The 14,758-nt window shown below is 34.1% G+C and overlaps 1 protein-coding gene across 1 annotated transcript; it reads left to right on the forward strand.

The window, feature by feature from the left end:
- The first annotated feature begins 2,615 nt into the window (after positions 1 to 2,615).
- On the forward strand, positions 2,616 to 5,208 carry LOC140433347 (uncharacterized). Its single transcript, XM_072521373.1, has 2 exons — positions 2,616 to 2,716; positions 3,842 to 5,208. Exons 1-2 carry the CDS (start codon positions 2,624 to 2,626, stop codon positions 4,661 to 4,663), a joined length of 915 nt encoding a protein of 304 aa, XP_072377474.1. The 5' UTR covers positions 2,616 to 2,623; the 3' UTR covers positions 4,664 to 5,208.
- Positions 5,209 to 14,758: the final 9,550 nt, after the last annotated feature.

Raw genomic sequence — 14,758 nt, forward strand, 5'->3', positions numbered from 1 at the left:
TAAAAAAGTCTCATTATTTGTTCACGATATAGGTTAAATGACCTTGGTGATAATATACAACCTTGTTTCGTGCCTTTGTTGGCCTTTGTGTTCCAATCTCACGATGGCTTCACTATTATCATATAACTTTTTAGTAGTTTATCTAAGTAAATCGGAATGTTCATATTAATAATAATTGTCCATAATAAAATATTACTATACGTTAACGGAAGCTTTCTAGTCCAGTAAACAGAGATACATGGAGTCGGTGTATTCCCTTTTCAATAAGTTGTCGTAGATTCAAAAGTTTCTCTCCTGTTTCCCTTCCCTTTACAAATCCAGCTTGTTCATGAGCTATTTATCTAGCAGTCAATTGATCTAATGTATTCTATATTATGCGTTATCGTGTGACTTTTAAATATATGTTGCCTAACAATTCAGATGGAATAATATCTACACCAGTATATTTATAGTTGTGCTATTTTCTTTATATTTTATATTTTCTTCCAACATATCTAATATCTATTTTTTTTATTTTTAGAATTATAATATTGTTGAATAAATAAAATTGATAAAAACTTGGTTTTAAATGCAACCTTACTTAAATCACCACAATTCATGTTAAATTGCATTAACCAGACAGTACGCCAATGAATTTATGAAGAGCAAATGACAGATTGTGTAATCCATTGTTAAAGAGCGATATGTTTAGAATCACCCCAAAAAATCGTAATTTAAGAAGGCTATGAAATTACTTATTTATTCGCCTTGTTAGTATCTTATTCACCATTCGAAATGACATGGCATTTTATGAATATTTTATATTCAATGTAAAATATTCAACTTTAAAGCCAGTCACAATATGAATACAGAGTAATATACCTTTATTTATGATTATATTTGATAAACATATTATTTATAATCTATAATTCCGGTGATAACTCTATGTGTTAAACTAAAGCTATACATTATATCAATAAAAGCTTACAATTATAAAATATTAATATTAAAACCTCTAGTAAACATTAAGACCCAAATAAGAAATAAAGGATTGATCATATACCATCGCAGATAATAGCTGTATTAATTATTAGGACTAAAATTATATGTGTTTATAGGCTATTAATTAGTTTACACGTTGAACTACAACGTTAAAGGGATTTTATTGTTTCATATAATCAATGGACCCCCGAACATGAAAAAACCGCGGAGACCTACCATTTAAAGGGTTGAGTTTTTGGGAAAGGGGTGAATTTGTCCCTATGCACTAGGGTGAATTTGGGTGAATTATATGCAGTTTTAGTACATTAACATCTACAGAAAAGTTGTTCATTAAAATTCCTATGGAAATGTTACCTTTTAAAGTTAAAAATATTTTTTTTTACAAAAATATATTCAAAAAACGAAACAAAAAATAAACAGCAAAAAACGCGATTTTTTTTTTGTCCCATAACTGTTTTCCAAAGGGGTATAAGTATAAGTACCATAACCAAAAATATCTTAATGTGTTTTTTGTGGAGTCCATCGTACAGTCTTTTTTGTGTTTATTCCAAACAAATATTTTAACATATTGTAGGCGATGTAAGTTAAATCTTATTAGAATTTCACGTAATACAAAAACAAATTACTAAAACTAAACTGTATTGAAGATATAAAAAAGGCACATGTAAAATATTTCGTAAGTATAAATTAAAAACTAGCGTCCTTATTGTAAAGATGTTGTGATGAGACTGCCTTCTGTCCGCAACTACCTGTAGCCCCTCTCTCGGGGTGTAAGCTAGAGGTCGGGTAAAAATTTAACTAAAAGTATATTGTACAGGGTTGCTCGAAAATTTTAACACATATAGAAATAGCTTAAAGGAAAATTTATGGGTTTTTCTACCAAAATGAGATCTCTCCTTAGTAGTGGTACATTTTAAAAACTTGACCATTGCTCTAAAATGGGTTTATAAGCCGAAAGAGCTCAGCTAGGTAATAAATGTTTATACAGTTCAAAAATACTTTTCTTTTCCATTCTTTGATTCATCAATACGTGTGTAGAAAAACATATCAATCTTTTCATTAATTAAATGTTAATTGTTGCATAAAAAATTGCTTCCACCGGAGGAACAAATAGCAACATGTAGCAACATTTTTGTTGCCTGTGTTTCTTCTTGTTTGTAAATTTAGGAACTTATTAGCAACAAATGTAAACTTTTTATTTCCACTGACAGAACTTTTTGTTTCCGGTCGTTTCTGATAACTGAGAGAGAGCAACTTAGTGTTTCCACCGCGGTTGGTAAACATGGATCAAGATGATGAAATAGCTGCAGCAGCGGCGGCCTATATAGTGTTGTCGGCAAAAAAGAAAAAAAGAAAGCACAAATGTTGGGCGAAACCAAGTCTCTGTGATAGAAGTGAATATGGTGGCATGCATCTACTCAATGTATTAAAAAAAGACGATGTATACATAGGAAATAATAAAAATAATGGTAGTGTCAAAAATTTTTTACGAATGTCCAGCACCGATTTTGAATGGTTATTATGTCAAATTGTCCCCAAAATACAGAAAGAAGATACAAATTATAGACAAGCCATTTCACCAATGGAACGACTACTGCTCACACTGCGATTCCTTGCAACAGGCGATTCTTACCATTTCTTGATGTACTTGTTCAAAATTTCGGTATCATCAATTAGTAGAATTATACCAGAAGTATGTAAAGTAATCGCTGAAGTTCTGAAGGATAAACTTAAGGTAAGTAGATACCTCGGTAGATATACAGCTTTTCAATCAAATGACATAATGTAATTAGTAGTAGACATTTTATTAAATTTTAATAAAAACCAATTTTTTGAAGTGTGAGAAAAAAATTAACAAGATATTCTATTTAAATTCTAAATAAAAAATTTAAAAAATCTAATTAAAAAATTAAAGAGATATTCTTTTTAACAAATAATATTTTATCAGTAATTTACATCAAGTCCTGCATCTGACATGGCCAGACGTATCGCATCAGATATAGATGATTCTTGAAGATTTCTACAAGGCTGCTTTTCTTTTGAGAGTGTCGAATTGTTTGTCTCTGTTTGGGGAAGATAGTTAGTTTCATAACAAGAGCTATTTGGGGATGGCATAGGTGTGTGTGTTGTTGAGGCTGGTGATGTTACAGAATCATTGGTACTGGATGAGTAATAGTTCTGGTTATCTGAATAATATCTTGCTGTGTTGTTATTGGCCGAAGGTGTATGCCAACTTTGATAACATGGAAATGGCTGATCGTATTTACCCATAGATGCGTCATACAAAATATTAGAGATCAAATGCTCTACCGTGTTTTTAGCGTTTTCATTTTGAAGATTTTCGATTTTACAAGCAACTAGTTCGCCGAAAATTTGGAACCGATTACGTGGCTTTTTATTTTGTAGCTGCTTCAGCAATACATATGCCTCTTCCTGTCGTTCGTCAGTTTTCACATCAGCTTGTCTTTTCTTCATTGTTTTTGGACTTTTAAAGAGCCTAGGTCCCTGTTTACTTTTTGTAGTGCTGCTTGTGGAAGGCGTTGGAGATCTGGTTCTGTTTTCATTAGGCTTTGTAGGTGTTTCAGTAATAGCAGCAACAGTTTTGTTCAGAGTGTCGACGTCATTGTTCGCCTCTCCAACAATAAAAGAAGAATCAGTTACTGCATCTGCCTCGTCTGCTATATTGGAATCTTGCGATTCAACTTCCCCGCTGTCCGTTGCACTGCTGTCTGACCCATCATCTTCACCCTGAAAATTAGAAATATATTTTTACTTCTTACTCTTTTAATATGAAATACAAATTATATTTAAAGCGAGAGAAGTTTTGATTAAACAAATTTACCGGTTTTTAATTTTTCAGATGCCTCAGAGTAGAGAGGAGTGGCTTATTACGGGACATCAATTCGCTAATCTTTGGAATTTTCCTAAATGTGCCGGGGTTATGGATGGCAAACACATTATGATACAAGCACCAAAACATAGTGGCAGTGAATTTTATAATTATAAGTCCTTCTTCAGTGTGGTGTTATTTCTTGTGGCCAACGCAAATTATGAGGTGATGTATCTTAATGTGGGCAGCCAAGGTCGTATATCCGACGGTGGAGTGTTTGACAGTACTCATTTCAAAAAAATGTTATATCAAAACACGCTCAATTTGCCTGAATTAGAACCATTGCCAGGAAGAACAAAAGCTGTTCCGTTTGTTTTTGTAGGAGATGACGCTTTTCCCCTATCACCAAACTTATTGAAACCTTACCCTGGCACTCAAGAGAAAGGTTCCTCAAAACGAATTTTTAATTACCGCTTGTCACGCGCTAGGCGTATTTCTGAGAACGTTTTTGGAATCATGTCTGCTAGGTTCAGGGTATTAAGAAAACCCATGCTACTTGAACCCGACAGAGTGGAATTAGTTGTTGCTGCATGTGTATATCTCCATAATTTTCTGAGAAGCAGTTTACATTCCCGAAAGTCATACTCACCTCCTGGCACCTTTGATTCAGAAGACAAAGATACGGGCGAAAGGATCCCAGGTTCTTGGAGAAACAAAATAAAGAACAATATGATTGCATCACTGCAAAAACAAGCACGTAATTCAACGTTGGAAGCTAAACAAGTTCGAGATGAATTTGCTCAATATTTTATGTCACCCGAAGGAATGGTTCCATGGCAAAATAATTTTTAACTTTGTATAAAAATTACAAATAAAACAAAAAAAATACGTACCTCACTTGTAGTTATTCCTTTTTCAGTACATTTTCTAACTTTGTTCCTGCCCGCAAGAAACAACAAGACTTCATAAGCAAACCATTTTGAAATAAATACGGCGCCGGCTCCCGACTTTTTTAACGTACGATATTTTTTTCTTTCTCTATAGAATTGTGCAATAACATTTTTCATTTTTCTTTTCACTTCTTCTATATTTGAGCCTGTTTTTTCTGCCAATGTTGTCCAAGCATCGTGTTTCGCATTTCTACATTTATACTGGGCGTGCTTTGTATTCCATAAACACTCACAAAGCTTATAGTTTTCGATTAATTCGAGTACTAACTCATTTGTCCACATGAACGGCATTTTTCTATTTTTTCACACGTCCGACCGACTATAAATTATTCCACGTTCGCCGTCGAGCTGCACTAGACAAAAACAAGTCACTACAAGTTGCTGTATCTGTTTCCACTCAGACAACAATATGTTTATGTTGCCTGTTGTTGCCGTATTTCTTTTGAAGTTTACCGCTTAAACTGGAAACCACCAACAATCGCAAATATGCAACATTTGTTGTCGAAACAAGAAGAAATACTTAGGAACTTTGAGGAACTTTGCGAAACATTTTTAAGCAACAAGCAACAGAAACACAAAAGTTCCTTCATGTTCCTCTGGTGGAAACTATACTTTAAGTTATGGTTGTGAGAAGAAATCCACAGGTATGTAAACAAATAAATTATTATGAGAAATATTGTCAGTTGAATTAAAATAATACAGCTATATCAGCAAATTAGTTTAAATCTTCTTCTTCTTACGATGCCTATCCGTTCTGGATGCTGGCGATCAACATGGCTATCTTAACTTTGCTTGCTGCTATTCTGAATAGTCCGGTTGTCGATGTATTAAAACTTTCTCATTTTTTGAAGCCAAGATATTCTTCATCTCCCTGGTCCTCTCTTTCCAAATACCTTGCCCTGAAGAATGAGTTGCAACAAGCCGTATCTCTGTTCATTCCTCATAACATGGCCAGGATATTCCAGTTTGCGCTCTTTGATGGTGTTAATAATCTCGCATCCTTGCCTATTCTACGTACGACCTCAACATTAGTCACACGATCCACCCATGAAATTCTTAAAATACGTCTGTAACACCACATCTCGAATGCCTCGAGTTTTCTTAAAGAAGCTTCGGAAAGTGTCCAGGCCTCTACTCCGTATAATAACGTAGAAAATACATAGCATCTAATGAGAGAGATTTTGGTAGCAAGTGGTAAATCGTGACTTCTGAAAAGAGACTTCATCATTATGAACGCCGATCTCGCTTTTCCTATGCGTTGTTTTATTTCACTGGAGTGATCCCATTGGCTGTTAATGTTGGTACCAAGGTATGTGTAGCTGTCCACTCTGTCATTTGTATGTTGGTTAACCAAAAGCTGTGCAAAAGCTTTAATATTTTGCGCTTACTGACTACCATGTACTTTGTATTCTTCGTATTAAGATCAAGTCCGTGTTCTCTACTTATATCTGATATACGCGACATTATTCTTTGCAAAGTTTAAATATATAAACTAAATTATACCCAGGTGCAAAAAATTCGATCCATGACTTATTTCCGATTTATTTAGTTTTAAAATTTATTACTTCTTATGCGGCATAAATAAATAACGGCATAGAAACCCTTGTATAAGTACAATTAATAATTTCTACATATTATTTTTTATTTTTTTGTGGCGTTTCTTATAAATAATAGAAATCCATATTTTTGTCAAAAATTTACGTTTGATAAGCGGCAAGAAATTAATTTGTTTTGATTTTAATAACTAGGCCAATTTGTCAATAAAAGGTTTTGAGTTTAGAATTTTTAATTGTACTAACTAACTTTAACACCAATGGACGCTGCAAGAGCCGTGGCTTTAGTGCAAGATGGTCGTAGCAATCACTATGCCTCCCAGATTCTAGGCGTAAGTCATTATGCCGTTCAAAGCCTTGTAGCGGTTCAATTAAAAAGGCAACTACATTAGGTGAAAATCAGGCCATAGGAGAGCAACATACGAATGGAATGATCAATAATTTTGGTGTCTTTGTGTTTAAAAAATAGACATCTTACTTCAATTGAGCTAGCAAATCCCCTAAACGAAGTCCGAAAGGTGGATGTAAGCAGTTGGAAAGTTCGTCGACGAGTTCACGAAACGAATTTGTTATCCAGAAGACCCGCCCTATCTCCACAGCTCTCCATAGAACACCACAGAACTCGACTTGCTTTTGCAAATGCACACGAAAATTGTAATTACTCAGATTGGAGTAATGTTTTGGGTTTAAATGAGTCTAGGTGTTTCTTGAGGTCACCATACGGTCAAAAAAGGATCTGAAAAAGACAAGAAGAACGATTTGAAAATGCAATATTGTCGACGGAATAACCTATCGAGGAGGCTCAGTTATGGTTTGGGCTGATATAAGTTATTACTTAGTACTTGTGGATGGATGTTCTATGACAAGAAAAGGGTATATAACAACCATTTTAGATGGGGATTTGGTACTTTTGGTCTCATGTATAGGACCTAATTTTATTTTTAGGGACGATAACGCAGGTTATCGTCAGCCCGACCTCAATCTAATCGAACATCTGGGAAGATAATTTCAAGTTCGGCCACCCCGGCCAAACCATTTGCCTGAGCTTAGTGCGGCTTTTCAGAAAATATGCGACGAATTGGGCCAACATCATATTCAAAATTTCATTACCACAATGTCAAGACTTATGCAGACTAATATAAGGGCTTAAGGAGGAAATACTAGGTAGTCTTAACAAATGACACAAATATTATTTTGTTATACTGTTTTTTTTTAAAGCAGCTACCTTTTATTTTTTCAATTTTAGAGTAACGCCTTATATGTTAATAAATAAATAATTTTTGGCATAATTTGTATTATTTATATTAAATATTCCTCCTAAAATATATGCCCAATCTATAAGTAACAGCTCCAAAAATGTGTTTTCTTCTCTATAAAATAGACGTGAATCGATTTTTCGGTAACTGAGTGTATATGCTTATTTAATTGTGGAAACAAAAATACACATACAAACATAATCGTTCCCTACGGTTAGGTGTCGACGGAGGTGTGGCTAACTTTTGATGAATTTTCTCCACTCTTTTCTGCTCTTCTCCATTTGTGTTGCTTATTGCCAAGATTTGCCCTTATTTTGTAATATCTCTGCTACGTCATTGTTCCACTCTTTTATTAAAACACACATGAAAAAGAGAAAAGTAAAGGAAGCAGCACTCACCCTACTCAACGAAGCAAACCCATCAGTAGAATATAGCAGACTTTGGTTGACAATAATACAAGAAGGGTAAAACGTGGCCTGTAAAGAAGCTTCAGGAAAAGAAGATGTAAATAGCTGAAATGAAAATATTATTAGGTGGATATTGGATTTGTTAGGTGGATATTGGGTAAGACTAGAAGCGACAGAACCAGAAACGACTTGATTAGGGAAAGAGCCGGGGTGACTACAGTCTCAAAAAAAATTTAAGAACAAAGGCTGCAATGGTCTGTTGGTCATGGCAGGCGTAGAAATGAAAACTATGTGGGATGAAGGATAAAGCTGTTAGAAGTCGATGGAAGGAGAGGTAGAGGAAAAATGAGAAGAGGATGGAAGGACTGGGTGGCAGAGGACTTGAGAAAGAAACGTTTAGGTGAAGAAGACTCTATGGGCAGAAATGAGTGGCGACGAAGAGTAAGGAAAGGCGACTTCTGGAAAGGGAAAAGCTGAGGAAAAAGAAGAAGAAGCGAAGAAACGAAAAGTCGATAAACATCACCTAAAATCTTATACACAATATATATGCAACACACAATACACAAATCTACATTTGCACAATTTACGTTACAAGACTAGAACTAGAACTAGATCTAGAAGAGAAAGTTCTCAAGAAAAAACAAGCATATCACATATGGCTTCAATCCAAAGATCCTCAAGACAGAGAAATATACGCTAAATGGAATAGAGAAGTTAAAAAAGACGTGGATAAGGCGAAAAATATAAACTGGGAGGCTAAGTGTGATGAACTGGACAGATTTATGGGTGGAACAAAAGTGGCACAAGCTTGGAAAACATTAAAGCAGTTTAGGAAAAATAAGGAAAATGAAGACAACATTTCTCTCATAAAGTTAAATGAATGGGAAGAATATTATACGAAACTGCTGAAAGAGGATAGAGTAGAGTACAGATGGGAAAAGATAAGGGAATTAATAGACAACAGAGACGAAAGACAGGAAATCCCCATAACATTATCTGAATTGACGGAAACCTTAAAAGAGGTTAAAAACGGAAAAGCCGCAGGGCCTGGAGACATTCCCATAGAGCTGGTTAAATATGGGCCGACTGCACTTTTAGAATTAATAGTAGACCTTTTCAATAAATGTATGTGTGGAGACCAGGAAATTCCTAAAGATTGGAATAAATCTTATATAAGCTCCATATAGAAGAGAGGGAATAAAAGAGACTGTTCCAATTATAGAGGTATTAGTGTGACGAGCTCTGTGGGCCGGTTGTACGGCAGAATATTAAAGAAGAGGGTTGAAAGACAGATACAAGATATTGAAGAACAAAGCGGCTTTCGTACCGGGAGATCCTGCCTTGACAATATATTTATCCTACGACAAATAATTAAAAAGCGTGTCGAAAGAAGTAGAGAGATCCATTTGGTATTTATAGACCTTGAGAAAGCATATGATAGTGTCCCGTTAAAGAAAATGTTTGAGGTCCTCGAAAGGTCCGGATTGGATTCGACGTATATCCGAGCGATATATAAATTGTACGAAAATGCAGTTAGTTGTGTAAAAATTGGAACCAGAACCTCAAATGAAATTAAAGTCACTAAAGGCACAAAGCAAGGATGCTGTTTGTCACCGACACTCTTCAAAATATACGTCCAAGAAGCATTGAGGAATTGGAGAAATAAATGTAGATTTATGGGCATCGAAGTCGGACAAGAAACTCTGTATACATTGTTGTTTGCAGATGATCAGGTGGTGGTTGCAACCGATGAGGAAGATATAAATTATATGAGTCGCAAATTATTTGAGGAATATGCCAAATGGGGGCTTACTGTAAACATAAGCAAAACAGAATATTTAAAAATTGGAGGAAATACCACAGATCTGAGGCTTGAAAACGCAGTCATAAAAGGCTGCAACCAGTATAAATATCTAGGAAGCATCATATCAGCAGATGGCAGAGTTAAGATAGATGTACAAAACCGAATAACTCAAGGGAAAAAATGCATCCGAATACTGAATTCATTACTGTGGTCTAATAAAATAAAGATGCATACCAAACTTCGCGTATACAGAGCAATTGTAGAACCAATTACCACATATGGTGCCGAATGTTGGACGATGACAAAGAATGAACGAGATAAAAAAGGAATGAGGAAATACGAAACCGTACAGGAATTAGAGATACTCTTTCAGATAGAATACAAGGAAGGCAATTACAATGGTATGGTCACGTGATGAGAATGGAGGAGGAGCGGTGGCCAAAGAAAGCCTTAATGTATGTTCCGCCATAAAGAAGGAAAAGGGGAAGACCACCAAATTCCTGGAAAAGAGAAATTACAAAAACAATGCAATCTAGAGGCTTAGAAGAGGGAGATTGGAGAGATAGGAAAAGATGGAGGTTGAAATTCGAGAAGCGGCAATCGACGTAGGACCCCCGTTATATGATTATGATGATGACGTTACAAAATTACAATTACGATACAGTTTGCATAAACAAATAACACACAAAGCAGTCAGAATTTGACTATTTTTGGGGCAAAAACACTAGCTAAGATCATTTCAGCCATTTACATGCTGCTGCCTGCAAGACGAGGATAAGTATCTCAATTTTAAAATGACATAACCTAATAACAAATAACTTTCGTTATACATTTTCACAGAATTTTTTTATAATACCTAATCTTTTTTGGAGGATGATTTCCGGAGTGGAATTTGGTGGAAAGTCGAAACGTCAAGCACTAGCTAGTTATAAATTTTATCCTTCATTACAAATAATAATCATGGCTTAATCATATATAAACATAATAGTTAAATTAGACATGCCACAAGAAAATAGTTTCAGAACCTTGCTAAACAAGTTTTTATCAGGTGTTTTTTTTAACGTTTATTATATTTTTTAGCCTTATTGATACTTGTTTCCAATGCTAATTATCTATATGTTAAACTCTGCCTGACATGTTTAGAAACTAGATGCTGGTTTATATCTAAAATTTAAACAAAGGTGCAGTGTATAAGTGTTACCTCTTCTGGACTAAAAACTGTAGGTTTGATTTTCCTATTTCATCTATAACAAATCAAAGGTGAATAACTATTTTGTCGATTTGGCGTGAGGATGATTACCAGTCCTTCCGGTAATGATCCATTATAAGCACCAGGGCCGTATTTAGGTTACTTAGCCCAAGCATGGAAATGGATTTAGCAGCAGGATCTTCCACCATGAAAGTTCCATCTACTTGTAAACCAACCATCAAAATTATATTCTACAGCTCTTAATCAACCTACAAATAAATGTCCAAACAAAAAACAAGCAATTCTACTTCACTTCACTCCCAAACTCTAATATTGAAATAGGTAAAACAAATAAAATAAGACTTACTCACAATCAATTTAATTACTACCAAAACGACCGGTTTCGCTTTCTTCACTTTGCAAAGCATCTTCAGGTCAAACGGTACAAAGTAAATTAAATGCTGAAATTATAAAAAGCCCATATCGTCCCTCGTGTGGTAAAGTAACGAATCTGCAAAATTGAAATTTTACAGGAGAGCTAAAAAACATTTCAAGTTAATGTGAAAAATAGGGATATTAACCTAAATAAACGACATTTTTGTATTAGATTCTATAAATGTCTTTATATAATTAACTTAATCTAAAATTCAATATCCTTTATCAAAGCAAAAAAACGCAGATTCGTTAGTTATCTTTTGCAAAATTATCCCTTAGTCCAATATACTTAGGCTAATGTAAAGTATTGAATATACTTTAGTATTTATATTAAGCACCATTTCCTACAATTAATTTAAAGCTACTAATAATAATTTTTATTGACAGCTACTAGGAAACATAATACAAAATAAAAAATATGAAAATAAAACCATGACCAAACACAAAACTTAAAAATTACAACAAAAAGCAATATAATTATATTGTGTTGTCATATTCAGATTCTTCTGAAATATCTGGTTCAGGCAGAGTATCCCTTATAAGAGTTTGGGTAGGAAGGCTTTTATAAAATCAATGGTATGCACGTGGAATCTGTAGATCTTCGCATATCTTTTTCAGGTCTCTGTATTTGGCAATGGAAATGGGGAGGTGATTAGTATAAGGCGTAGCTGGTTTGAAGTTTGATGGACGACCTCGTTGTAATTTAAGTACATATTTGACAAAGGGTGTCGTTTCTTCATAGTTCGTTTTAATGATTACAGCATTTAGATCTGTTTTTTTTTGTACATAAACCAAACTGCTTTTCTAAATGGTAGACTTGTATTACTGTTGTCTTCACCACGAAAATTACATTTATCTGGACAAAAATCCATAAATTCTTGGTGCACTAAAGGGTTAACTTCAAATGGGTGAGGTTTATTGCGAGCTGTTCTTATAACTTGAGCCCAACCTTCTGTTGTGTACACTGGAACGTTCTTAACCTTTTGCTTAATTTTAGCGTGTATTGAATCACATTCCATTTGACTATGTCCCGGTTCAAAAAATCTATGGTAAATTTGTTTTATATTTAAATGCTCTTTAAGGATATGTATACACATGACTATAAACCTAAAATTTTTCTGTTAGCCCCCACAACGGTCAGACATTATTCGCACATACTCTACCTCGTCGTCCTTCCGTTTCGTCCCAAACATAATAAGTTGCACTTGCATCTTTAAGATTATAAATTGTGATGTTATAAACTGCAAGTTTCCTAACATAAAAGAAGGGGCCACTAGGACCTTTCGGAGTAGACAGAATAGCTTGAAGATCTGACTGAAAAGCTAAAATATTGTTTTGCTCTTTGGCAATTTTTTATCATTGTCTCTTAGTTTTCGAGTAGCTTCTTTCCGATTGCAATGTTCTTTATAAGATTCTTCATCATTCTCGCCATATTTAGCACGTTCTTCATTGGCAATGCAAACTTTACAACGATCTTTCTTAGGTTTATGAAATTTAAGTTTATATTTCTTGAAAATCTTTCGATATTTTTCAATAGAAACTGCTGTACGTTGAGCTTCCAAACACTTTTCCTTATACAAACTGTACATAATTGTAACATTCAATGTTGATTCTAAGAATCTATACATACTTTTTTTATGACAGTAATGGGACTTGCCACTTGGAAAGGAATGTATGTATGTGATCCCTAATGAAAGTATCGTCTTCTCTTTTATTAACTAAACTACTAAAGTGACTAATTCCCCGAGAGTTGGTTTATTTTACTCATGGGTGTGGTTTTGTTTACATTTTTTATAGTCCGTCCAGTAATATAAAAATATTAATTCTCTTTATAGTAAACTCGCGAATGTGCAATATTCGTAATTTTGGACGTGTAGAACTTAACAAATCCCAACGGTAAACTTACGAATCTAATTATTCGTAAGTTCACTGTTGCTAAAGCTGAAAGACAAGCACATACGTTACTTTGAACCAGTTAATTGTGAGTTTAATATTGAAGATACATATTCAATACTTTAACAGACTGTAAATCTAGTTGTAATATGTAATCCTAACCGGTTAATGCAATTTCGTGAATTTGGCAGATTCGCTACTTTACCATACATGGGACGATATTAGGGTGGTGTCTTATTAAGATAAAGATAAAAGATTACAGTAATTATGCCAATATTACAATTAATATGAATAAAATTGATTAAGCAGACAAAGTAAAAACCCACAAATCGGTAAGAGATAATCTATTGAATTGTAATAAATTAGTAAAAAACAAAATACTGCTTACATGCCGGTACAAGAATAATTAGTTAATGATTCGGGAAACATAGTTCAAACTATCCTGTATTGCTGATGATGGGTGATCTTCGGGGTTTATTGTAACTATTTGATAATTATCGGGGAAGTTTCTTGAGGGAAGAGATGTTAACAAATGAAATAGGAATAAGGTATTATGTGTTCGTTTGTTAAATGAAAGTGATGTTTTATATTATTTAAATTATGAAAAGTTATTTATATTTATTTTTATTTTTATATTTATTCAAGAGATATATTTTAGAAATGTTTAGAAACATTGGAAAATGTTTCTAAACATTTTCCAATGTTTCTAAAGAAAACATTGGAAACATCTTCAAAACATTTTGTAAAGAAAAAAGTGGACTCTCTAGGCCGTAAAATCGAACAAATTATATTAGAATCTAATATAAATATTCTCAATGACGGACGCATAATCAGATTTAATACTTCTACGGGTGATGGTTATCCACTAGATTTATCTCTTTGTGATCCTTATGTATTAACTACGGCATAAGGGTGAACGTCAAAAAAACCAAATATATGACTTTCAGTAAGAATCCAATACATGACACTAGTATCGCAATAAACGGTACCCAACTCGAAAAAGTAAGCGAATACAAATACTTGGGAACCCTCCTCATCAATGAAACAGGTGACCAAAATCACGAGATAAAAAGACGTATTGAAATTGCCAGGTCTAGCTTTATAAAAATGAAAAAATTATTTGGTAATCGTGATATTAGTATTTAGCTACGAACTAGAATGTTAAAATGCTATGTATTCCGTACTTTGCTTTACGGTGTTGAGGCATGGACTATTAACCAGAGGAATGTTAAAAATCTTGAAAGCTTTGAGATGTGGTGCTACCGCCGTATACTAAAAATAAGTTGGGTGCATAAAATTACAAATGAAGAGGTAATACGCAGAATAAATAACGATCCAGAAGTTATACTGAATATAAAAAAGAGAAAACTTGAATACTTAGGCCACCTGATGAGGGGACAAAAGTACACATTCCTACAAAATGTAATGCAAGGAAAAATCCAAGGACGCAGAAATTCAGG

Source organism: Diabrotica undecimpunctata, chromosome 2, assembly GCF_040954645.1.
Source record: "Diabrotica undecimpunctata isolate CICGRU chromosome 2, icDiaUnde3, whole genome shotgun sequence".
NCBI classification, from domain to species: Eukaryota; Metazoa; Arthropoda; class Insecta; order Coleoptera; family Chrysomelidae; genus Diabrotica; species Diabrotica undecimpunctata.